Source organism: Salmo salar, chromosome ssa13, assembly GCF_905237065.1.
Source record: "Salmo salar chromosome ssa13, Ssal_v3.1, whole genome shotgun sequence".
Lineage (NCBI taxonomy): Eukaryota > Metazoa > Chordata > Actinopteri > Salmoniformes > Salmonidae > Salmo > Salmo salar.
The window spans coordinates 93,750,347-93,777,726 of record NC_059454.1 but is presented as its reverse complement, the minus strand read 5'-3'; the positions used below and the strand labels follow the sequence as shown (position 1 = coordinate 93,777,726).

Here is a 27,380-nt window from a genome sequence, read left to right as displayed (position 1 = left end):
TTTGGGGGCACAGAAACTTTGGTGGTCTGCTTGAAACATGTAGGTATTACAGACTCGGTTAGGGAGAGGTTGAAAATGTCAGTGAAGACATTTGCCAGTTGGTCCAGCATGCTTTGAGTACACGTCCTGGTAATCAGTCTGGCCCGCGGCTTTGTGAACGTGACCTGTTTAAAGGTCTTGCTCACATTGGCTACGGAGAGAGTGATCACACAGTCGTCCGGAACAACTGATGTTCTCATGCATGCTTCAGTGTTGGTTGCCACAAAGCGAGCATAAAAGGTTTTTAGCTCGTCTGGTAGGCTCACGTCACTGGGAATCTCGCGGCTACCGTAGGTTTCCCTTTGTAGTCTGTAATAGTATGCAAGCCCTGCCACATCCAACATGCATTAGAGCCGGTGTAGTAGGATTCAATCTTAGTCCTGCATTGACGCTTTTCCTGTTTGATGGTTCGTCTGAGGGCATAGCGGGATTTCTTATAAGCGTCCGGATTAATGTCCCGCTTCTTGAAAGCGGCAGCTCTAGCCTTTAGCTTGGTGCGGATGTTGCCTGTAATACAGTATATGGTTTCTGGTTGGGATATGTACGCACTGCCACTGTGGGGACGGCATCGTCAATGCACTTACTGATGAAACCGGTGACTGAGGTGGTATACTACTCAATGCCATTGGATGAATCCCAGAACATCTTCTAGTCTGTGCTAGCAAAACAGTTCTGTAGCGTAGCATCCGCGTCATCTGACCACTTCCGTACTAAGCAAGTCACTGGTACTTTCTTCTTTAGTTTTTGCTTGTTAGCAGGAATCAGGAGGATAGAATTATGGTCAGATTTGCCAAATGGAGGGAGAGGGAGAGCTTTGTATGCGTCTCTGTGTGTGGAGAAAAGGTGGTCAAGAGTTTTTTTCCCTCTGGTTCAAAGGTAAAACAGATTTATGTTTGCCTGCATTAAAGTCCCCGGCCACTAGGAGCGCCCCTTCTGGATTTCCTTGTTTGCTTATGGCCTTATACAGCTCGTTGAGTGCGGTCTTAGTGCCAGCATCGATTTGTGGGGGTAAATATACAGCTACGAATAATATAGATGACAACTCTCTTGGTAGATAGTGTGGTCTACAGCTTATCATGTGGTACTCTACCTCAGGCGAGCAATACCTCGAGACTTCTTTAATATTAGACGGCTCGCACCAGCTGTAATTGGCAAATAGACACACACTCCCGCCCTATGTCTTACCAGACGAAGCTGCTCTGTCCTGCCGATGTACGGAAAACCCAGCCAGCTTCATATTATCTGTGTCGTCGTTCAGCCACGACTCGTGAAACATAATATATTACAGTTCTTAATGTCCTGTTGGTAGGATAGTCTTAATTGTAGATTGTCCAGTTTATTTCAAATCAAATTTTATTTGTCACATACACATGGTTAGCAGATGTTAATGCGAGTGTAGCGAAATGCTTGTGCTTCTAGTTTCCGACCATGCAGTAGTATCTAAAAAAAATAAAAATACTGTATAGTGTCCTAGGAATGCGAAGTGAGGCAGCCATCTCTATCGGCGCCGGAAGTATTTTCCAATAATTGCACGTTGGCCAGTATTACGGATGGTAATGGTGGTTTACTCACTCGCCTACGAATTCTCACAAGGCACCCCGACCTCCGCCCCTTTTTTCTCTGTCTTTTCTTCACGCAAATGACAGGGATTTGGGCCTGGTCTCGAGAAAGCACTATATCTTTCGCGTTGGACTTGTTAAATAAAAAATCTTTGACCAGTTCGAGGTGAGTAATCACTGTTCTGATGTCCAGAAGCTCTTTTCAGTCATAAGAGACGGTAGCAGCAACATTATGTACAAAATAAGTTACAAACAATGCGAAAAAACAAACAAAATAGGACAGTTGGTTTGCAGCCTCAGCATATGACACCTTCTGCACTACTCTGATCATGGCATTCGCAACCTGTCTGTCGCTCACCAGACACCTCTGATCTCCAGCACCATGGGTACCCCTACAGTTTACACACACACACACACACAACTTTTTCCACCAATACTAGACATTCCTTTGTCGCGTGTCTTCCAGCACACTTCTCACATCTAGGAATTTCCCTTCTACACACTGCTTCCACATGACCATAAGCTTGACACCTAAAAAACTGTAATGGATTCGGGACAAAAACTGACACATCCTAACTTGACTTCATCTTGTATAAACTCTATACCAAAACTCACTAGTACAGACAGTCTCTTCTCTGTTTCACCAGTGGGTTCCACTGACTCCATCTCCAAGTCCAACATCCATTCGGGTGTACCCGCCATCTTGTGACTCATGACTTTCTTCTAAATACAGAGCCGCACGTGGTGATCCTGCAAGGGAGGCTGGGTAAGACAACACGTAACATCCCCAGTTCACGGGTTGTCCTTCCGCTGCTCTGTTGTTCGCTTAATACACTGAACAAAAATATAAATGCAACATGTAAAGTGTTGGTCCCATGTTTTATGAGTTGAAATAAAAGATCCCAGAAACTTTCCATATGCACAAAAAGCTTATTTCTCTCAAATGTTGTGCACAAATGTGTTTATATCCCTGTTAGTGAGCATTTTTATCCTTTGTCAAGATAATCCATTCACCTGACAGGTGTGGCATATCAAGAAGCTGATTAAACAGCATGATCATTACACAGGTGCACCTTGCGCTGGGGACAATAAAAGGCCACTCTAAAATGTCACACAACACAATGCCACAGATGTCTCAAGTTTTGAGGGAGCGTGCAATTGGCATGCTGACTGCAGGAATGTTCACCAGAGCTGTTGCCAGAGAATGTAATGCTAATTTCTTTACCATAAGGCGCCTCCAACGTTGTTATAGAGAATTTGGCAGTACGTCCAACCGGCTTCACAACCGCAGACCATGTGTAACCACGCCAGCCCAGGACCTACACATCCGGCTTCTTCACCTGTGGGATCGTCAGAGGTGGGGTGCGGAGGAGTATTTCTGTCTGTAGTAAATCCCTTTTGTGGAGAAAAACTCATTCTGATTGGCTGGGCCTGCCTCCCAAGTGGGTGGGCCTATGCCCTCCCAGGCCCACCCATGGCCGCGCCCCTGTCCAGGCATGTGAAATCCATAGATAGGGCATAATGAATTTATTTCAATTAACTGATTTCCTTATATGAACAGTAACTCAGCAAAATCATTGAAATTGTTGCATGTTGCGTTTATATTTTTGTTCAGTATACTTTAGTCTGAGACTGCCATCGTTGAAGTCGTCTGTGGTGACTAGGGGCATTGTACAAAACAATCGTCTCTAACCAATCAGATTATCAAAGCCAATGACACATTTTCAAACCACTGCTTTACCCATGTGTGTTCTGGCCCTGGCCCGACTCATCGGTTTCTGACCAATCAGACGGCCTCAAATGTGTTGGCATTCGGTCAGGGAGATACTCAGATCCAGACTCATTGTGGAGAATAAATGAATGTCTGTGGGCGTGGCGTTTGGCTGGAGCAAGGGGGTTTTCTCGTTTGGAAAAAGGACCATCCTCCATCTTCTCTCCTCCATAACTTGGAAAGGGTGGTCGAGGATTGTGTCAATTCATTAGTAGTCACATAGGCAGTGGTGGAAAAAGTTCTCAAATGTTATACTTGAGTAAAGTAAAGACACCTTAATAGAAAATGACTCAAGTAAAAGTGAAAATCACCCAGTAAAATACTACTTGAGTAAAAGTCGAAAAGTATTTGGTTTTCAATATACTTAAGTATCAAAAGTAAAAGTATTAATTATTTCAAATTCCTCATATTATGCAAACCAGACGGGTAGCCGGGAGCACACTACAACTCTCAGACATGAATTTACAAACAAAGCATTTGTGTTTAGTGAGTCCGCCAGATAAGAGGCAGTTGGGATGACCAGGGATGTTCTCTTGACAAGTGCGTGAATTGGACCATTTTCCTGTCAAAATGTAATGAGTACTTTTGGGTGTCAGGGAAAATATATGCAGTGAAAAGTAAATTATTTTCTTCAGGAATGTAGTGAAGTAAAAGTTGTCCGAAATAGTCAAGTACAGATACCCCCAAAAACTACTTAAGTAGTACTTTAAAGTATTTTTACTTAAGTACTTTACACCACTGCAAATGGGAGTGTTCTCCCTCATCGATACTATAGCCACATTCCATCGAAGATGCTCATGTATATCCTCCAACGAAAGAATTTGGAAATCTGCCAAACCCCCATATTGTTTTATCTATAAAATGTCTTACACAACTAACTTCATTAGTTTTGATCACAATATGGGATCCACCCCTGTAAACATCATTTTGCCTTAGGACCATCTCGTTTCATGCAAGCGCATTCACGTTTACTCTCCTCGACGAATCTCCTCGATGAACTTTGATTATTGATAAAGTGCCAATGTAACAGGCTAGGGAAGTCTCAAGGATTCTGGATCACACTAACGTTTTAGAAACGCATACACTACCCATCATCCCCAGCTGCCATTACGCAAACCAGGAAGAACCAAGGACGTGACGCTAAATCTTCCGTGCTACACGGTAGCTGTATTTTACAATATCATAACTGTGGTACTGTGATTTTGGCTGGATCCCTAACAGTCGAATGGTGAGATAATTAAGCGTACCAGCAACACTGCGCGGGTCGCTTATGTTAGTGAGCATTTCTGATAGGTCGTTTGTTGCTATTAAGTATTATTTCGACGGGGCCCCAAACGCGGTAAAACATCTAAGGGCAAGGCAAATGAAGCAGTAGCCTGTGAAATTAGATTAATTTTTGTTGTTTAACAAGTGTGAAAACGTCTTTGTTCGTTTGCTATTGATTAAACTACCATACCAGCTAAATACGCTGTGTGAGTTACCGTAGCAAGCAAGGTGGCGCTGTCTTTGCTCAATTAACTTGAGTGAATTCTTACATGGGCTTACATTTCTTTAGTTACTGTAATGACCCTACACTGGTGATATGTCTCTCAATATCAATTCAATTTAAAATTAAGGGGCTTTATTGGCATGGGAAACATATGTTTACATTGCCAAAGCAAGTGAAATAGATAAACAAATGTGAGAAAAACAAAGAATTTGCAGTAAACATTACACAAACAAAAGTTCCAAAATAATAAAGACATTTCAAATGTCATTGTCTATATACAGTGTTGTAATAATGTAATTAGTTAAAGTACATAGGAAACATAAATAAAATATAGGTTGTATTTACAATGATGTTTGTTCTTCACTGGTTGCCCTTTTCTTGTAGCAACAGGTCACAAATCTTGCTGCTGTGATTGCACTGTGGATATGGGAGTTTATCAAAATTGGATTTGTTTTCTATTTCTTTGTGGCTCTGTGTAATCTGAGGGAAATCTGTGTCTCTAAGGTCATACATTTGGCAGGAGGTTATGAAGTGCAGCTCAGTTTCCACCTCATTTTGTGGGCAGTGTGTACATTGCCTGTCTTCTCTTGAGAGACAGATCTGGCTTTGTTATGGAATGTTTGGGAATCGCTTCCTTTTAGGTGGTTGTAGAATTTAACTGCTCTTTTCTGGATTTTGATCATTAGCAGGTATCTGCTTAATTCTGCTCTGCATGCATTATTTGTTGTTTTACATTGTACACTGAGGATATTTTTGCAAAATTCTGCATGCAGAGTCTTAACTTGTGTACTATAGGGCAACGGTGTCTAGATGGAATTTGTATTCGTGGTCCTGGCAACTGGACCTTTTTTGTAACACCATTATTTTTGTCCTACTGAGATTTACTGTCAGGGCCCAGGTCTGACAGAATCTGTGTAGAAGTTCTAGGTGCTGCTGTAGGCCCTCCTTGGTTGTGGACAGAAGCACCAGATCATCAGCAAACAGTAGACATTTGACTTCAGATTCTAGTAGGGTAAGGCCAGTTGCGGCAGACTGTTCTAGTGCCCTCGCCAATTTGTTGATATATATGTTGAAGTGGGTGGGGCTAAAGCTGCATCCCTGTTTCACCCCCCTGGCCCACTGGAAAGAAATGTGTTTTTTGACAATTTTAGCCGTTTTAGTTTGTCAATTAGGGTGTACATGGTGAATACGTAGGAGCCACATAGCTTGTGCGAGTCGTGGTTCACTTATGTTTGCTAGCTAGCATTTCTGATAGGTCGTTTGCTGCTATTAAGTATTATTTCAACGGGACCCCAAACGTGGTAAAAACATCCAAGGCAAATGAAGCATTAGCCTGTGAAATTAGATTCATTTTTGTTGTTTAACAAGTGTGAAAGTGTCTGTTTTTTTGCATGTTTTAACCATACACTTGTTGTTTGTATACATGGATTTTATGATGGCATATGTTTTTCCCCCCCAACACCACTTTCTGTCAATTTGTATAGCAGACCCTCATGCCAAATTGAGTTGAAAGCTTTTTGAAATCAACAAAGCATGGGTGAATACGTGGTCTGCCGTACTGTAATTTGGTAAAAAGCCAATTTGCCATTTGCTCAGTACATTGTTTTCACTGAGGAAATGTATGAGTCTGATGTTAATGATAATGTAGAGCATTTTCCCAAGGTTGCTGTTGATGCATATCCCCCGGTAGTTATTGTTGTCAAATTTGTCTCCACTTTTGTGGATTGGGGAGATCAGTCCTTGGTTCCAAATATTGGGGTGACAGAGCTGAGGATGATGTTAAAGAATTTAAGTATAGCCAATTGGAATTTGTGGTCTGTGTATTTTATAATTTCATTTAGGATACCATCAACCCCACAGGTCTTTTTGGTTTGGAGGGTTTGTATTTTGTCCTGTAGTTATTTCAATGTAATTGGAGAATCCAGTGTGTTCAGGTAGTCTTTAATAGGTGATTCTAAGATTTGTATTTGATCATGCATATGTTTTTGCTGTTTGTTCTTTGTTATAGAGCCAAAAAGATTGGAGAAGTGGTTTATCCATACATCTCTGTTTTGTTTAGTGTTTTCCAAGTGGTTAGATTATATAGATTCTTCAATTACATTGAGATGATTTCTGACGTGCTTTTCCTTTTTGTTTTAGTGATTTGCCATAGTTTTTCTGGGTCTGTATTAGGGACGCGCGATATATCGGAATTGGCCGATATTAGCTAAAAATGCTAACATCGGTATCGGCAGATGTCTAGTTTAACGCCCCGATGTGCAAAACTTATGTCAAAGCTGACGTGCATACTTATATAACGTAGGTACATGACGGTATGACGGCACGTAAAATTTTGTGCAACACAGCATTCCTAAACTAGCCCACAATGTCTGCTGTGTGGATCGAGCAGTCATTTGAAAGAGTAACAACATTTCAGCGAGACAATTCAAAGGCAAAATCCATTGAAGCCAAGATAATGGAATTCATTGCCCTTGACAATCAACCGTTCTCTGTCGTGGGTGATGTTGGCTTTCGCCAACTGGTCGAGCAGTGGTACACACTACCAAGTGCGCTATTTTTCAGATGTTGCCCTACCGGAGTTACACAGTAATAGGGTCACTGCTATTAGCTTCACAACATGCATACTATGGAACGCGATTTGGGTCTTTGCTTGTCAAAAAAGATACAGTTGCACTGTCAAAGCTGTACAAACAAGCAAACACCGGCCACGAATGATGTGTTTACAATACCGCGTTGGTAATAAAGCATACTTTGTTCGACCGCAACTTCTGGGGTAGCTAGCTTTAGCTTGGTACCTAGCTAGCACCAATACAACTAGCCTGAAAACAATGACCAGTAGAACCTGCAGTCATTTTCATTATTCTTAGCAATGATTTAGGAATCCTTGTGAGTAAGTATTAGCTAGGTTGCCACTTGTTGTTCGACTATTGAAATTGAACTTCAGTTCATGAAAATACATAGCTAGCCAACTACTTAACCCTGTTGCCCAAAGCTAACGTTATAAGCAGGCAGCTAGCTTCATCTGGCTAGTGAGGCTCGACCGGACTTGGTTATGTGTTGTGAAGCTAGCCAGAATAAGGATTTGGCACAATAGTGGAATTTGCGGGTTGCCTTCAAAATACAAGTTTGTCACTGACAGTAATGCAAATGAATATAAATAGTAGAATTATGCCAAACTTTCATTTTGAAGGCTAACTGCAAAGTCCACTATTGTGGCTAATCCTTATTGTGGCTGGCTTCACATGGACGTGTCCGACCACCATTCGTCAAATAAGAACTGTCTTATAAATTAGGGTTATTTTAGATGATGACACCGAGCTATATAGTTATCTAGCTAACAAAAGCTACTGAAACAGATTGTCGTTTTGCTATGTTTTTTGGGGAAGAACATTGTTTGCATCCATGAGCTAGCTAGGTAGCTAGCTTTTTTTTAATGACCAATACTGTAAGTGCGAGAGACAACTTTACTAGCATCATAGCATACGTATCGATGAATCGTTGTGACATGAAATACAAGTCATAGTGTAATCAATGTGTAATAACTACGTAAAAAATGTATGAACCCGTTAAATTATTATGTGACAGAGCAGTCATATTCAGGTCCTGATTGGTCAACAAGCTTATTTGACACTTCAAATAGTGTTATTTGACACGCCAAATATTTTTAAATTGTATATTTTTTTGACACACAAAGACACAAACGGCGTTCCATAGAAATGGTTGAGAATGAAACGACTGAACAAATTAACAACGAAACAGCACAGAAAGTAAGTGAAAGAAATAGATGCCAACAAAATTACTTTTTTAGTGTGTGTGTGTGTGTGTGTAACCTTTATTTAACTAGGAAAGACAGTTAAGAACAAATTCTTATTTACAATGACGGCCTACACCGGCCAAACCCGGATGACGCTGGGACAATTGTGCGCTGCCCTATGGGACTCCCAATCACGGCCGGATGTGATACAGCCTGGATTCGAACCAGGGACTGTAGTGACGCCTCTTGCACTGAGATGCAGTGCCTTAGACCGCTGCGTGTGTGTGTGTTAACTATTTAACTGGACTAGAATGCTTAAGGCCGCTAAAATGTTAAATATCGTTTTTTTTGGCAGGGAAAATATTGGATATCGGTGCATCACTAGTTTCTATGTTTTTGGTTAGATAGGTTTCTCAATTTCTTACTTTGGTTTTTGCATTCTTCATCAAACCATTTGTCAAGGGTTTGAATTTGTGGTTACCTTAGTTTTTTGGCATATTACCACACTGTTTTCCTTCCATCTATAGCATTTCTTAATATTATTAAGTTTCTTTGGCTTTGATGACTCATGATTGAGCAAAGCTCTGTTCAAATAGTGTGCTTTTTCTGTGCTCTATTAGGGGTGTCAGTGGACTGACTGAATGTTCTAAGAGACTCTGGGTTAGGGTCAGTAATAAAGTAGTACTACTGCCAAGAGATGAGCTATAGGTGTACCTACCATAGGAGTCCCCTCGAAGCCTACCATTGACTATGTACATACCCAGCGTCTGACAGAGCTGCAGGAGGTGTGACCAGTTTTTGTTGGTTATGTTGTCGTAGTTCTGTCTAGGGGGGCATAAGGGGGAGGGAATGCTGTCACCTCCAGGTAGGTGTTTGTCCCCCTGTGTGCTGAGGGTGTCGGGTTCTTGTCCAGTTCTGGAATTTAGGTCGCCACAGTCTAGTCCAAGTCCCTAGCTAATGCCAATTGGCTTACATTATGACATTGTTTTACCACAATCATATTCATTCATGCCATTCTTTTGTTGTGTTATTGTAAACGTTTGTTTTATGTAGAGCAGAACATTCCCATTCTCATTTGATCATGCTCTAAAGGAGGAAAACAAAAGACCCTTTCAGACTCGGACAGACCAATAGGTCTTTTGTAGGAGACTACTCATGTCTTTGGAAGCCAATGAAAATGGGTTCATTATTTTCTAAAGTAATTGATGGAGGGGAGTGTGTCACTCAGCGAGAATTATGCTCTGCCTGAAACTTTCAAAAGTAGAGCTACTTGTTGTCTCTCTTAGTACATACACATATTTGTGTAGACCATGCAATATTACTTTGTGATGTGAATTTTTTTCTTTTACACCCATCTATTGAATAGTCTTGGGATTTATTTGAAGGATTTCTCTCTTTAGTGACTGTGTTGCTGGTTTCGAGAGCAATAAGAGAGGCAGTCAGGATGAGTGGGGCTGCGCTGGGCATTGAGATAGTGGTGGTGTTCTTCCTGGCTCTGTTCCTGCTGCATCGCTATGCAGACTTCCGTAAGCAGCAGAGGATGGTGCTGTTTGGCACCTTGCTGGCCTGGTACCTGTGTTTCCTCATCGTCTTCATTCTTCCTCTGGACATCAGCACGGTTAGTACTATTGCCCTCATTCACCACCAAAGCCCCATCTTATCCATTCGCTTTTTCAAGAAACACCTAACTTAGATGAAAATGGTGACCAGTAACTTGGTGTGTCTGTGTGTTTGCAGACCTTACTGATATCAAATACAATTTTATTTGTCACATGCTTCGTAAACAACAGGTATGGACTAACAGTGAAATTCTTACTTACGGGCCCTTCCCAACAATGCAGAGAGAAAGAAAATAGAGAAATAATAGAAACACAATGAGTAATGATAACTTGGCTATATACACAAGGTACTAGTACCAAGTCGCAAAAAGGGTCAATGCCGATAGTATGGGTAGCTATTTAGTTAACTATTTAACTAAACCATTTAGCAGTTTTATGGATTGGGGATAGAAGCTGTTCAGGTTCCTGTTGGTTCTAGACTTGATGCATCTGTACTGCTTGCCATGCGGTAACAGAGAGAACAGTCTATGACGTTGGTGGCTGGAGTCTTTAACAATTTTTAGGGCCTTATCTTCCTTTGTCTGTGTGTTTGTTTGGACCTTTCAGACAATCTACAAGCAGTGTAAGATTGATCATGAAGAACATGCCTCCGTATCCCCGGTGACCCCGCTGATATCCAATCAAACTGCAGGAAACTCCACTACGGCCACACCCACTAAAAGGTTAGTGCCTAAGCCCTAGGGTCTCATCGTATGTTTATGTGTCATAGGATTAGGTTCAGCACTCAGGGTAATGACATGACAGGTCAGAGGTCAGGATTTGGTTGAACAAAACACTAGCATGTACAGTAGTTACCAAAGACCAGGGAAGAGGGTCCTAGACAGAAAGCATAAGGCAGGAACCATTGCTGTAATTCAAAACATGAGACTGTGTTTTAGCTGTCTTCTCAAAACGGTTTTGCACAAGCTGATCTAAATGGGATTACCAGGCAGATTTTGTTTATCTGCTGTCACACATTCATTTGCAACAGCTAAAAGTCCACTCTCTTCCCATCGTGAAATGTCAAGTACATTGGGTCCTTTTTATACTGAACAGAAATCTAAATGCAACAATTTTACTGAGTTACAGTTCATATAAGGAAATCAGTGAATTTAAATAAATTCATTAGGCCCTAATCTATGGATTTCACGACTGGGAATACAGATATGCATATGTTGGTCACACAATGAGCATCAGGATCTCATCACAGTATTTTTGTGCATTCAAATGGCCATCGATAAAATGCAATTGTGTTCGTTGTCCGTAGCTTATGCCTGCCCATACCATAACCCCACCACCACCATGGTGTACTCTGTTCAGAACACATCAGCAAACCGCACGCCTACACGACGCCATACACGTTGTCTGTGGTTGAGGCCGATTGGACTAACTGCTAAATTCTCTAAAACGAAGTTGGAGGAGGCTTATGGTAGAGAAATGAACATTAAATTCCCTGGCAACAGCTCTGGTGGACATTCCTGCGTCAGTATGCCAATTGCACGCTCCCTCAACTTGAGACATCTGTAGTATTGACATTTACTGTGGTATTTACATGTTGCATTTATATATTTTTTCCAGTGTAGTTTTGCTTGACTGTCATTATGTACAGTGTTTTCTCCCAGACAGTCTGACATATTATCCTAATAGTCTATACAAGGCAAACATTGGAGTTTCATTGTTTGACAATGAAGATCAACGTTTATGTGCTTTGCTCCAGTATCTATTTTTTTTTGATTCCTCCTAAATGGGTCACCATCAGTATAGTAGTAGGCAGTAGGTTTTGTATTCCCCTCCAGATGTTCATTTCTTCAGTGTTTCCAGACTTTGCTAACTGCATATCAACACTGTTTGTTTGTATGTTTTCCATGACAGTGTTCCAAAGGTGTGTTACAAGCCGTGGAGCTACATTCCGGATGGAATCATGCCTGTGTTCTGGAGGGTTGTTTACTGGACCTCTCAGTGTCTCACGTGGTGAGTGCTTGACACTGTTTGGCCTTGTATTTAATTGTACTGGAAACACTACTGATCAGAACTGGTCTCTAAGTTTGTTCATTTTGACTGATTTACTAAGAGACAGACAGACCTTCCTTACTAAGTCAACTATCTGCCTCTGTCCGTACTAGAAATGTTGTCTTAAAATACACCAAAAAGGCTCTACAGCTGCCTTAATCCAGATCTTGTTGGCTTTGCAGGCTGCTGCTGCCCTTCATGCAATCCTATGCACGCTCGGGGGGCTTCTCCATCACTGGGAAAATAAAGACGGCACTGATAGAGAACGCCATTTATTACGGGACATACCTGCTCATCTTCGGATCGCTGCTTATCTACGTGGCCGTTCACCCTCAGTGGCACCTCTCCTGGTGAGTGCACAGCAACATGGACAAATTAGACTTGGAAAGTGTGCTGTTGACTACAAAAAAAAAGTGACCATTCCGCATTTCACCTCATTGTACTCTATACAACACAGTACTAATATAGAAAGGTAATTAAAAGGAACCATGTATGTCTTTGTCTCACTTAAATCTGGTTTGGTCTGTCCCTTTGTCTCTCTCAGGTATGAGCTCCAGACAATAGGCATCACTGCAGCCAACACCTGGGGCCTGTTCCTGCTGGTGCTGTTGCTAGGTTATGGCCTAGTAGAGATTCCGCGCTCGTATTGGAACGCCTCGCGGCAGGGACACCTGCTCATCAAGACCTACTTTAAGGCAGCCAAGCTGATGACAGAGAAGGCTGATGCAGAAGAGAATCTAGAGGATGTCATGGAGGTAGGGAATGGTTCCTGCTCTGACTACAACATTTAAACATTATAGCGGTCTGTTTCTTAGAAACTGAGTTGAATTGTGTTTAATTGATGTCTTTCTCTATTTGCTGTTGATCTGTTTTAGGAAGTGAGAAAAGTCCAAGAATCCATCAAGTATAACCACCCACTGAGGAAGTACATCGATACTATTCTTAGAAAGGCAAGATTTAAAGAAGGACAAAGCTTCAAACAAAGAAACAATGACATATTCTCAGTAAAGAATGTGGAGCCCAACCCCACAATGTTATTGAATGAGATGTGTGCACTCTATGTGCTTAAAGTGAGGATTAAACGAGTGAGGAATGTGAAGTGGCCTGAGAAAGTCCAGTGCCTTTCTTGATCCTAACCATAAATTTAGATAGAGGTCGCATCATTGCATCTGTCCCATTATGGGGCACTGGAATACTCTACAGTGCCTTTGGAAAGTATTCAGACCCCTTGACTTTTTACACATTTTGTTACATTACAGCCTTATTCTTTAATTGATTGAATTGTTTTTTTTATCCCCCTCATCAATCTCTATACAATACCCTGTAATGACAAAGCAAAACCAGGTTTTTAGCCATTTTTGTTCATTTATGATTTTTTAAAACTATCACATTGACATAAGTATTCAGACCCTTTACTCAGTACTTTGTTGAAGCACCTTTGGCAGCAATTACAGCCTCAAGTCTTGAGTATGACGCTACAAGCTTGGCACATATGTATTTGGGGACTTTCTTCTATTCTTCTCTGCAGATCCTATCAAGCTCTGCCAGGTTAGATGGGGAGCGTTGCTGCACAGCTATTTTCAGGTCTCTCCAGAGATGTTCGATCAGGTTCAAGTCCAGGCTCTGGCTGGGCCACTCAAGGGCATTCAGAGACTTGTCCCGAAGCCACTTCTGCATTGTCTTGGCTTTGTGCTTAGAGTCGTTGTCCTGTTGGAAGGTGAACCTTCACCCCAGTCTGAGGTCCTGAGCAGGTTTTCATCAAGGATTCTCTGTACTTTGCTCCGTTCATCTTTCCCTTGATCCTTCCTCTGAAAAACAAACCCACAGCATGATGCTGCCACCACCATGCTTCACCGTAGGGATGGTGCCAGGTTTTCTCCAGACGTGACGCTTGGCATTCAGGCCAAATAGTTCAATCTTGGATTCATCAGACCAGAGAATCTTGTTTCTCATGGTCTGAGAGTCTTTAGGTGCCTTTTGGCAAACTCCAAGTGGGCTGTCATGTTCCTTTTACTGAGGAGGGGCTTCCGTCTGGCCACTCTACCATAAAGGCCTGATTGGTGGAGCGCTACAGACAGGCTTGTCCTTCTGGAAAGTTCTCCCATCTCCGCAGAGGAACTCTAGAGCTCTGTCAGAGTGACCATTGGGTTCTTGGTCACCTCCCTAACCAAGGCCTTTCTCCCCCGATTGCTTCATTTGGCTGGGCGGCCAGCTCTAGGAAGAAAATTCTTTATTTTTTGGTACCCTTCCCCAGATCTGTGCCTCGACACAATCCTGTCTCTGAGCTCTACAGAAAATTCCTTCAACTCCATGGCTTAGTTTTTGATCTGACATGCACTGTCAACTGTGGGAGCTATATATGGACAGGTGTGTGCCTTTCCAACTCATGTCCGATCAATTGAATTTATCCCAGGTGGACTCCAGTCAAGTTGTAGAAACATCTCAAGGATGATCAATGGAAACAGGATGCACCTGAGGTCAATTTCAAGTCTCATAGCAAAGGGTCTGAATACTTATGTAAATAAAAAATAAAAACGTATCTTATTTTTAATAAATTAACAAAAATGTCTAAACCTTTTTTTCTCTTTGTAATTATAGTGTCTTGTGTGTAGATTGCTGAGAGATTTTAAAAAACAATCCATTTTAGAATGAGGCTGTAATTCTTAACAAAATGTGGAAAAATTCAAGGGGTCTGAATACTTTCCGAAGGCACAGTATCTGTCTCTATGATCTTAACAGAGTTTTCTCTCTCAGTGCCCTGTGGAGTACCAGGAGAAGATGGGCAGAAACATGGACGACTACGAGGACTTTGATGACAAACAGAACACCTATCCTAGTGAGAAGAACCTGGTGAAGCTTCACAAACAGGTACATTTAAGAAATGTACACATTATTAGCTAGTCAACAGTTTTATTTCGCGATTTTGTGTTCTTTATTCATATTGCTGACTATATCCAGACTTCTATAAAGGGTCAATCCATTTGAGTTCAGTCACTTTTTGACAACACCCCTTTTGATTTCAATGAAACCTTCCATACATACACTAAATATACAGCATGTGGGCACTCCTTAAAATGAGTGGATTCGGCTATTTCAGACACACCCGTTGCTACAGGTCTATAAAATGGAGCACATCCATGCAATCTCCATAGACAAGCATTGGCAGTAGAATGTCCTTACTGAAGAGCTCAGTGACTTTCAACGTGGCACTGTCATAGGATGCCACCTTTCCAACAAGTCAATACATCCAATTTCTGCCCTGCGAGACTTGCCCCGGTCTACTAAGTGCTGTTATTGTGAAGTGGAAACATCTAGGAGCAAGAACGGTACTGCTGAAGCGCAAAGAGCGTAAACACCCACTACTGAGTTACAAACTGCATCTGGAACCATGTCAGCACAATAACTGTTCGTCAGGAGCTTCATGAAATGGGTTTCCATGGCCGAGCACCCACATATAAGCCTAAGATCACGATGCGCAATGCCAAGCGTTTGCTGGAGTGGTGTAAAGCTCGCCACCATTGGACTCTCTGGAGTGATGACTCCTGCTTCACCATCTGGCAGTCCGACAGACGAATCTGGGTTTGGTGGATGCCAGGAGAACTCTACCTGCCCCAATGCATAGTGCAAACTGTAAAGTTTGGTGGAGGAGGAATAATTGTCTGGGACAGATTTTCCAGTGAAGGGAAATCGTAAAGCTACAGCATACAATGACATTCTAGACGTTTCTGCGCTTCCAACTTTGTGGCAACAGTTTGAGGAAGGCCCTTTCCTGTTTTCTGCATGACAATGCCCCTGTGCACAAAGCGAGGTCCATACAGAAATTGTTTGTCGATCGGTGTGGAAGAACATGACTGGCCTGCTCAGAACACCTTTTGGATGAATTGGAACACCGACTTCGATCCTGGCTTAACATCAGTGCCCGACCGCGCTAATGCTCTTGTGGCTAAATGGAAGTAAGTCCCCGCAACAATGTCCCAACATCTCGTGTAAAGCTTTCCCAGAAGAGTGGAGGCTGTTATAGCAACGAAGGGGGGACCAACTGTATATTAATGCCCGTGATTTTGAAATGAGATGTTCGACAAACAGGTGTCCACCTACTTTTGGTCATGTAGTGTAGGAATGACGTTTTAAATTTAAACTTTCAAAGTGTACCACAAAGATGGTTGGAGGTCTAAACTAAGAGAATGTTGACTTTAAATTATACAGTCAATCCTCCATAGGAAACGTATTTAAATATAGAATAGACATGATGATGATTTAAGTTGACAGATGGTGGGTGGACTGGCAGCCTTCTTTGTGGTAGTAATTAAAAGTTATAATTTAAATTTCAATGGTGTACCAGCTAAATTGCAGTGTTCTAAAGGGATAAGTCCATTCTAGGAATTATTTTTCTATGATTGAAATGACAGCCGATGGCAGGCACAACTCAAAAACCACAGCTGATGTAAAGTAGGGTCTAAGATACAACAAATGGGAATATGAAAAAAATGGGAGTTTACACATTTTTAGATTAAAGGTTAAATGTAAAATAATGTCATAATTTGTATAAAAAAACATTGTTTTCAAGAAATTATCAAATGGTTTGACAACCCTGTTTGTAAGCTTTTAAATTATATCAAACTCAACCATTTATCTTTTCCAGTGATGAAGACATGGATGTCGTATGGTTGGGTATGCGAAATGGGTTAACTTTAAGCACCTCGATCTCCTAAATGCTTTGGCACAAAGTTGGAAGCACAGAAACATTTTTTTTTAAATAAATCTAAAGGGATGCTGTCAGTGATTAAATTCAAATGGATTTATGGGGATTCCGAGTGGCTCAGCGGTGTAAGACACTGCATCTCAGTGCTAGAGTTGTCACTACAGATACCCTGGTTCGAATCCAGGCTGTATCACAACCGGCCGTGATTGGTAGTCCCATAGGGCGGCGCACAATTGGCCCAGCGTCGTCCGGGTTTGGCCGGTGTAGGCCCTCATTGTAAATAAGAACTTGTTCTTAACTGACTTGCCTAGTTAAATACAAATTTACTCTAAACCCTAGTTTGAGGATGTGGTTCTTTTGTGAATGGTCAGGTGATCTACGCAGTGCAGAGGCACAACAGGACCCATGTCCAGTGGCAGATCCTCCTGCAGCAGGCTATGCACCTGGAGGACGTGGCCAAGAATGAGACCAGCTCAGCCCACCAGTTTGTTCACAGCTTCCCCTCCACAGAACCAACTAGCTGGCTCAGCCCATACTTATACACTCCTACTGTAGGTGGGTCACACAGATCCTCACAGTTCACACCTGGGTCAACTCTACAACTGAGGGTTCACTCACACCTACAAACATAGCACGAAGCAGGTTGAACTTCTTTAGAAAAACAGCCCTAATGTTGTAAACCTCATCATTATGTTGTCATCTAGAATCACACTTATTTATTTTCCAAGCAATAGCGCAACATATTTTACATACAGCAGGTTTTTAAAGGACCGAAGAGTTTAGTCTACGTCGTGTTTTCATTTTTACCATAGACAAAATGATTCCCATACTGGTATTGTCACAGCCTTACAGTCTTCCATTCCTCTCCTCACTTGGAATTTTACTCAATTTCTAAGATCCTTGGAGAGATTTATGTGTTTATGTTGTTCTTCTCCAGAGTGGTACTGGGAGTGCCTGCTGAGACAGTGGTTCTACCGGCTGCTGGCTGTGTTGCTGTCTCTGTTCTCTGTGGGTGTGGTGTGGTCTGAGTGCACCTTCTTCAGCACCCGGCCCGTCCTCTCACTCTTCGCTGTCTTCATCCAGCTCGCTGAGAGAGACTACAACTACTTGTACATCGAGGTGAGACGCCAAAGGAAAGCAATTACACCAATTAGTACAGTAGTACACCGGTATCTGGTAATATCTGTATAGAAAGAAAGTTGAACACACTCTACATGCTCCCAAAAACATTGTTGTCTGATCATATCAACATCCAGTGGGTTTCTGTTGTGTATGCATAATTCAATTAGAGGTTGTCGGGTCTCTCACATAAAGGTTATTGTTTTGTCCGCTAGATGGCGTGCTTCATCACCATCTTCTTCCTGTGTACCTGCGTTTACTCCACTGTGTTCCGGATCCGAGTGTTCAACTACTACTACCTGGCCTCACACCACCAGACTGACGCCTACAGCCTGCAGTTCAGTGGCATGTGAGTGGGTGGTAGAGCGATGTGAGGAGAGGAATGTGGTTCTGATTAGACAGCATTAGCTAAGTATTGATCTCGTAAACAGATCTATTTAAACATAACTGGTACTGTCGAATCTGTCGGGAAGGAATGGGATGTGTGGGATTACAAGTAGTAGTATTTCCTGTGTTTGTGTTTTTCGTTGCTGGTTATTTGGACAAATCACGATTTCATAGGTGTTTGCGTCTTTCGAATTTCGAGGGGGGGGACATTCGGCCCGTAACTTTCAAAGAGTGTGTGGAGCTCCCCGTTCTGCTCCTCGTTCTTTCATCTCTTCTCTTAACACGTATGGACCCAGAACTTAATTGAGCAGCTGACCAATTACGTGAGACTTTAGTTCTGGTTTAACCATGATTAGCTAAGTATCAAAGAGACAAAACGTCTGTCGAAATTATGTATATGGTGAAAATTGAGGAAATTGACATTCAGAAAGTGGTGTGTATTTTTAGTTTGGCTGTATTTGTGTGGACAGAACTAAACTCAGCAAAAAAGGAAACGTCCCTTTTTCAGGACCCTGTCATTCAAAGATGAATTGTAAAAATCCAAATAACTTCACAGATCTTCATTGTAAAGGGTTGAAATACTGAACGTGCACCTGTGGAACGGTCGTTAAGACACTAACAGCTTACAGACGGTAGGCAATTAAGGTCACAGTTATGAAAACTTAGGACACTAAAGAGGCCTTTCTACTGACTCCGAAAAGCACCAAAAGAAAGATGCCCGGCTCATCTGCATGAATGTGCCTTAGGCATGCTGCAAGGAGGCATGAGGACTGCAGATGTGGCCAGGGCAATGAATTGCAATGTCCGTACTGTGAGACGCATAAGACAGCGCTACAGGGAGACAGGATGGACAGCTGATCGTCCTCGCAGTGGCAGACCACGTGTAACAACACCTGCACAGGATCGGTACATCCGAACATCACACCTGTGGGACAGTTAGAGAATGGCAACAACAACTGCCCGAGTTACACCAGGAACGCACAATCCCTCCATCAGTGCTCAGACTGTCCACAATAGGCTGAGAGAGGCTGGACTGAGGGCTTGTAGGGCTGTTGTAAGGCAGGTCCTCACCAGACATCACCGGCAACAACGTCGCCTATGGGCACAAACCCACCGTTGCTGGACCAGACAGGACTGGCAAAAAGTGCTCTTCACTGATGAGTCGCAGTTTTGTCTCACCAGGGGTGATGGTCGGATTTGCGTTTATCGTCGAAGGAATGAGCATTACACCGAGGCCTATACTCTGGAGCGGGATTGAGGTGGAGGGTCCGTCATGGTCTGGGGTGGTGTGTCACAGCATCATCAGACTGCGCTTGTTGTCATTGCAGGCAATCTCAACGCTGTGCGTTACAGGGAAGACATCCTCCTCCCTCATACGGTACCCTTCCTGCAGGCTCATCTTTACATGACCCTCCAGCATGACAATGCCACCAGCCATACTGCTCGTTCTGTGTGTGATTTCCTGCAAGACAGGAATGTCAGTGTTCTGCCATGGCCAGCGAAGAGCCCGGATCTCAATCCCATTGAGCACGTCTGGGACCTGTTGGATCAGAGGGTGAGGGCTAGGACCATTTCCCCCCCCCCAGAAATGTCTGGGAACTTGCAGGTGCCTTGGTGGAAGAGTGGGGTAACATCACATAACAACAACTGGCAAATCTGGTGCAGTCCATGAGCAGGAGATGCACTGCAGTACTTAATGCAGCTGGTGGCCACACCAGATACTGACTGTTACTTTTGATTTTGACCCTCCCTTTGTTCAGGGACACATTATTCCATTTCTGTTTGTCACATGTCTGTGGAACTTGTTCAGTTTATGTCTGTTGTTGAATCTTGTTATGTTCATACAAATATTTACACATGTTAAGTTTGCTGAAAATTAACGCAGTTGGCAGTGAGAGGGCGTTTCTTTTTTTTGCTGAGTTTATACTGTATTTGGACAGCCGTACTTCACAATGTCCATACATCCCTTACTTTGCACCAGGTATATGTTTGTGTTACATGAAAAATGTTAAATGTCTAATGTAGTCTTGTTGCTCTTTAGGCTGTTCTGCCGTCTGACCCCTCCTCTGTGTCTGAACTTCCTGGGTCTGATCCACATGGACTCTGCCATCTCCCACCAATTGAAGGAGCAGACGGCCTACACCTCTGTAAGACACAGCACATCCTTCTGACACTGATGGAACATATTCGTTGATGTATCATCAATATGAGGAAAATAACACGTCACTCCTCTGCAGATCATGGGTTCTATGAGGGTCCTATCGTTCATCGCTAATGGCTTCTATATCTACTACCCCATGCTTATATTGCTGCTATGTATCGCTACATACTTCAGGTGAGTCTAGCCTGCTGTTTAGATGATGAGATTACAGTACATTCGTGGTGTAGACAAACACATCAATAATACTACGATACAGAATATCAACTTTCTCTTCTACAAGGAGTACTCCACCAATGACCCAAAAGGATTATCAGCATACATAAGTTAGCCCTAAATATTTCTAAAACTAAAAGCATTGTATTTGGAACAAAACACTCACTATACCCTAAACCTCAACTAAATCTTGTAATAAATAATGTGGAAATTGAGCAAGTTGAGATGACTAAACTGCTTGGAGTAACCCTAGGTTGTAAACTGTCATGGTCAAAACATATTGATGCAGTAGTAGTTAAGATGGGGAGAAGTCTGTCTATAATAAAGCGATGCTCTGCCTTCTTAACAACACTATCTACAAGGCAGGTCCTACAGGCCCTAGTTTTGTCGCACCTGGACTACTGTTCAATCATGTGGTCAGGTGCCCCAAAAAAGACTAAGGAAAATTCCAATTGGCTCAGAACAGGGCAGCACGGCAGGCCCTTGGATGTACACAGAGAGCTAATATTAATAATATGCATGTCAATCTCTCCTGGCTGAACGTGGAGGAGAGATTGACATAATCACTACTTTTATTTACCTTAATTTCCGGACTATAAGCCGCAACTTTTTTCCCACGCTTTGAACCTCGCGGCTTAAACAATGGCGCGGCTAATATATGGATTTTTCCCGCTTTCACATTTTTTTTCTCCAAAAAAACACATTCTGTGACGTGCTTCGTTTTTTGGCGCATGAAGCTTTCATTAGACCAATGAAATTGCCGAACGGGTTAAGGTCAAACAACTTTTTTGTTTACTGTTTAGATTAAATCGAGCGCTCTCAAACTTCCCATCATTCTGATTACGGTAGTCATTTTGTCACCCTCATCATGGCAAAGACACGGAGAAATGCATATGATGCAGCTTTCAAGTTGAAGGCGATTGATCTGGCTGTTGGAAAAGGCAATAGAGCTGCTGCACAGGAGCTTGGTCTTAATGAGTCGATGATAAGACGTTGGAAACAGCAGCGTGAGGAATTGACTCAGTGCAAAAAGACAACTAAAGCTTACTGCACTTTTTTTTTTTTTTTTACAAGCCGTGTTTCGTTAAAGCCTGTGTAAAGTTCATTTGTTTCAATGTACCGGTAGGCACCTGCGGCTTATAGACATGTACGGCTTATTTATGTTCAAAATAATATATATTTTTTAATTCAGTGGGTGCGGCTTATATTCAGGTGCGCTCAATAGTCTGGAAATTACGGTATAAGAGGTATTGACATGTTGAATGCACCGAGCTGTCTGTCTAAACTACTGGCACACAGCTCGGACACCTATACATACCCCAAAAGACATGCCACAAGTGGTCACTTCACAGTCCCCAAGTCCAGAACAGACTATGGGAGGCACACAGTACTACATAGAGCCATGACTACATGGAACTCTATTCCACATCAAGTAACTCATGCCAGCAGTAAAATTATATTTAAAAAAAAAATAATTAAACGGATTAAAAAAACACCTTATGGAACAGCGGGGACTGTGAAGCAACACAAACATTGGCACAGACACACACACACACACACGATTAACATACGCACTATACATACACATGGATTTAGTACTGTAGATATGTGGTAGTGGTGGAGTAGGGGCCTGAGGGCACACAGTGTGTTGTGAATGTATTGTAATGTTTTTAAAATAGTATAAACTGCCTTCATTTTGCTGGACCCCAGGAAGAGTAGCTGCAGCTTTGGCAGGAACTAATGGGGATCCATAATAAATACAAATGCATACATACTGTGCAAGAACAAGTATTGATTTTATGGCAGATCATCACTGATTCTGTATGAATCCTTTAGCCTGGGTACCCGCTGTCTGAACCTCCTGGGCTTTCAGCAGTTCGTGGGAGACAATGAAATGACCTCTGACCTGATTGATGAGGGCAAGGAGCTCATTCGACGAGGTTTGTTCCCACTTGATCTGAATGAAAACCATTTGACAGTGGAAAAAGTTTGTGTTGTCAACTCAAACCACTGATTTCTGTGTTTCTGACAGAGAAAAGAAAGCGCCAAAGGACAGAGGATGGAGAGAACCGGCGAAGGGTGAGTCCCTAGATAAAGTTTTCCATGCCCTTTTTAGTATGTGTGTTGGTTGTTATTTTTGCAGAGTAACGGATCAAGGCGTTAACGTCAGGCTTGTGCCTGTGTTCTAGGAGTGGAAGGAGCGTTATGGTAACACTCGGGAAGACACCGCCAGTAACAGGAATAGAAATGAAGCCGCAGAAATGACGGAGACCAACTACTCTGATACTGTACCTATCCCTAACACTAACCCTAACAGACGTAAGTGATTGGTCGCAAAACCTACTTGCATTACATTGTGCTTGTTTTCTACACTTAAGCTAGATTTTACTCATTGCTTTTGTTATACAATGAATCAATGTTTTGTTTGCTCTTGTGGAGTCATGGCTTTTCTTGATGACACGAAGGATACACCCCAACTTAATAAAATAAAAAGTCCCTTATTACATGTATCTGAATTGAACTGCGGAAGGCATTGGTATTGATCATTGTTTTTTCTTCAACAGAGGCGAAGTACTCTCGGACTGGCAGAGGAACAGAGAGAGATTCTATAGAACTTCTCGAGGACGCAGAGCCTTTGGACTTCAATGCAGAGACTCTTTCAGACGACCCTCTTGAAGCAGACTCCACCAGGTAAGAGGTCCTCTACTCCCCACTTTATCTAAATAAGTGTGTTAGTTTCACTTTCTGCTCTGCTGTGGCTGATACCTGTAAGCAAATAACACAAAGTGTGTGCTGTTAAACATATATGTGTACTGTGCCTCTCCATTTTGCAGGCATGTACCAGGCAGGTACCTGTCCATGTCCTCGTCACGGAGCAGAATCTTTGATGATGTTTGAGAAGAGTAGCGAGGGAGAGTCGAAGGAACAGGAAAGCTAAATATTGCACATTAATTTTCATCCTCCACTAATCCACCTTGCAGGGAAGACAATACGAAGGAGAGAGACTCTCAGGCTCTGTGAATGTAGCACAACCTCTTATCTTCCACTCCACTGTTGGCATGATGTATCTGCTGCTCCTTGTCTCCAATAGCTTGTCTTCTGTCAGAACACTCCAGTGGCTGTTGACATACACTTCCCCATTAGACTGATAGCTGTCCTCCCCTGTGCAGCATGTCATGAATGTAGATCCGTACCCCATTTGGGCTCATCACCTTTTCTCATCCGTTAAACCACTTCGTCATTTCTGTTGTTACTTATGCATGAATTTCCGTTCAAGGTCGCTCTTCCTGTGGTATCCCCTGTTATCTTTACAATGGGTGTATAAAGTGTGTCTTACCTCAAAAATCTGGTTGATGGGCTGATTACATTGTTCATCATTTTGATGAGAAGATAAGTAATCACTACTAATTGAAGGATATTTTTGGAGGAAGACTTATTTAAAATGTATGAAGTTGTATTTAACCCCCGAAAAGTTACTAACTTTCTACTTATTTAAGTGTCAGCAAAATAGAAATGGTGGAAAAAATTATCACTGTTTCAATTTTTCAACAAAACAAAGGTTAAAAAAATATAAAAATAAAAATTGGAGTGGCAGGTAGCCTAGTGGTTAGAGCGTTGGACTAGTAACCGAAAGGTTACAAGATCGAATCCCCGAGTTGACAAGGTAAAAATCTGTCGTTCTGCCCCTGAACAAGGCAGTTAACCCACTGTTCCTAGGCCGTCATTGAAAATAAGAATTTGTTCTTAACTGACCTGCCTAGTTAAATAAAGGTATAAAAAAATGTTTTAGTCTTGTGTTGCCAGTCTTGTATTATTCTGGTATATGGACGGAAGGACAGTTGCTTAGGTCTGTTTGCTGCTACCATAGAAACTGAGTGTACCGTATTTAGACCTATAGTCCTCTATTTAATGTGCAATCTATGTGATCCAGCCCACACTGAGTTAACTGAATTATCACAGTGTTTGTACTGCCCATAGATCCTGCCCTGAGGTACAGTATTTGTTCTTATCGTTCACTTGAATTGATGTGAGATTTGTGCAAATCGGATCTCAAGTTGGAATTTGGTTTATAATGCTCGAAATGTTGGTGAAATTGATGGAGGTCAACTGACACAGCTGATACTAAAAAAAGATTTACCATTGCTCTTAATTGTGATATATTCTCTGTTCTATTCCGAGTGTGAAAATGACCTTAAGTTTGTTTGAAAATAGTTTTTGTGGATTCTGTTGAAAGGCCTGTTTAAAGGTAATGTTCTATATTGTGTCATTAGCGATTAACTGCTTGACATAAGTAACGCCTTATTTATTGTGAAACTATTTGAATTTTAGGTGTTAAATGATCTACTGAAGTCTTTTTGGGATATCATTGTGCCATATTGTTTTGTTTATTTGACTGTATTACAAAAATGGCAAAGGCATATTTTTTCTAGTTATGATTTCATTATTTTTGGTTTAATTACTTGGATCAATCAAAAAGAAATGTGAACTTTTTAAATGTATTGCATTGAAATATTTATTCTTACCTTGTTCAAGATGTCTTGCTGGAAGGTACTGCGAAGCAACAGGTCATTGTGCCACTGAAATACATTGTCCTAGAAATATGACTTCATATTGTGTCAACTTCAAACAACTACTGTAACTGTATGAGCTTGGTTGGATGAGGAATTCAGGTAAAAACACACACAGTCAGAAGCATGCATGTTAAATGCATGGTATTCACCATTTTGAAGGAGTTGGACAATTATTATAAAATCGTGTTAAATTGTAATCTGTCATAAATAATATTTTAGATTTAACCAGTCCCCCGTCTCTCAATGTATTTGTTAATGATGCCCTCTTATTTCAAATTGTATTATATGGTTCTATTAATCTAGCAGACAAAGGTCAACACACGTACAACACGCTATTTATTCTAAATTAATTTGACTGCATCTGTTAAGGTCACTGGTAACCATGGGCTAAAAAATGGTCTTGTCAGGTTAGATGCCCATTGAACTCCTTACAATCTCTTTTGGTAAAAGTAAGAAATGAATTAAATTGATGCTCCCCAACTTTTGTATAATTTCAGCCATTAGTTTTGAAAGTGGTTCTCCCAAGCTAAAACAGGTCCCAGTTTTTGTACTACGTCATCCAATTTTGTACTATGTCATCCATTTTGTATGTTGTTACATTCTGATTTTGTATTTTTTGTTGTAATTTCTATATGTTATGAATACAATATGTTAAAATTGGTTGTGCTTAAGATCCTGGACTGCATCTTTAAAGTAAAGTTCCTAATGAATTATACAGACGTGTAGTGTTAGTGTGATACTTTTGGTCATGTAGTGTATGTGGAAACCTGTTCGTCAAACATCTAATTTCAAAATCATGGGCATTAATATGGAGTTAGTCGTCCCCTCCCCCTGTGCGGCTTCCACTCTTCTTGGAAGGCTTTCCACTAGATGTTGGAACCAGTGGTGTAAAGTACTTTCAAGTATTTTTACTTAAGTCGTTTTTTGGGGTATCTGTATTTCACTATTTATATTTTTGACAACTTTTACTTCACTACAGAAAATAATGTACTTTTTACTCCATACATTTTCCCTGACACCCAAAAGTACTCGTTACATTTTGAATGCTTAGCAGGACAGGAGCATGGTCCAATTACACACGTAGCAATAGAACATCCCTGGTCATCCATACTGCCTCTTATCTGGCGGACTCGCTAAACACACATGCTTTGTTTGTAAATTATGTCTGCATATTGTACTGTGCCCCTGGCTATCTGGAAATTTAAAAAAACAATAATTGTGCCATCTGGTTTGCTTAATATTAGCAATTTGAAATGATTTACACTTATTTTTACTTTTGATACTTAAGTATATTTAAAACCAAGTACTTTTAGACTTACTCAAGTAGTATTTTACTGGGTGACTTTTACTTGTCATTTTCTATTAAGGTATCTTTACTTTTACTCAAGTATGGTAATTGGGTACTTTTTCCACCACTGGTTGGAACATTGCTGCCGTTCAGTCACGAGCATGAGTGAGGTCAGACACTGATGTTGGGTGATTAGGCCTGTCTCGCAGTCAGCGTTCCAATTCATCTCAAAGGTGTTTGATGGGGTTGAGGTCAGAGCTCTGTGTAGGCCAGTCAAGTTCCTCCACACTGATCTCGACAAACCATTTCTTTCCACTGCTCCAGACTCCAATGGTGATCTTTACACCTCTCCAGCCAATGCTTAGCATTGCACATGGTGATCTTAGGCTTGTGTGCAGCTGCTCTGCCATGAAAACCCATTTCATGAAGCTCCTGACGAACAGTTATTGTGCTGACGTTGCTTCCAGAGGCAGTTTGGAACTTGGTAGTGACTGTTGCAACAGAGGACACCATTTCTTTTCGTACTTCAGCACTCGGCGGTCCCTTTCTGTGAGCTTGTATGGCCTATAACATTGCGTTGTTACTCCTAGATGTTTCCACTTAACAATAACAGCACTTACAGTTGACCAGGGCAGAAATTTGACAAACTGACTTGTTGGAATGGTGGCATCCTATGACTGTGCCACGTTGAAAGTCACTGAGCTCTTCAGTAAGGCCAT

At 41.7% G+C, this 27,380-nt stretch overlaps 1 protein-coding gene across 3 annotated transcripts; it reads left to right on the top strand.

The window, feature by feature from the left end:
- Positions 1–4,476: 4,476 nt before the first annotated feature.
- Positions 4,477–26,088, top strand: LOC106568164 (G-protein coupled receptor-associated protein LMBRD2B). 3 transcript variants are annotated; one of them, XM_014138249.2, is made up of 18 exons: positions 4,477–4,597; positions 10,013–10,230; positions 10,778–10,893; positions 12,083–12,181; positions 12,403–12,570; positions 12,765–12,975; positions 13,096–13,170; positions 14,975–15,088; positions 17,294–17,477; positions 17,860–18,041; positions 18,257–18,390; positions 20,470–20,575; positions 20,666–20,763; positions 22,639–22,742; positions 22,835–22,881; positions 22,992–23,121; positions 23,367–23,493; positions 23,637–26,088. In XM_014138249.2, the coding sequence occupies exons 2-18, from the start codon at positions 10,057–10,059 to the stop codon at positions 23,698–23,700; spliced, it is 2,133 nt and encodes a 710-aa protein (XP_013993724.1). In that variant the 5' UTR covers positions 4,477–4,597; positions 10,013–10,056; the 3' UTR covers positions 23,701–26,088. The 3 variants fall into 3 exon arrangements, with proteins under 3 accessions (XP_013993724.1, XP_013993725.1, XP_013993723.1); XM_014138250.2 differs by lacking the exon at positions 4,477–4,597 and adding an exon at positions 7,900–8,303; XM_014138248.2 differs by lacking the exon at positions 4,477–4,597 and adding an exon at positions 7,900–8,625.
- The last annotated feature ends 1,292 nt before the right edge of the window (positions 26,089–27,380 follow it).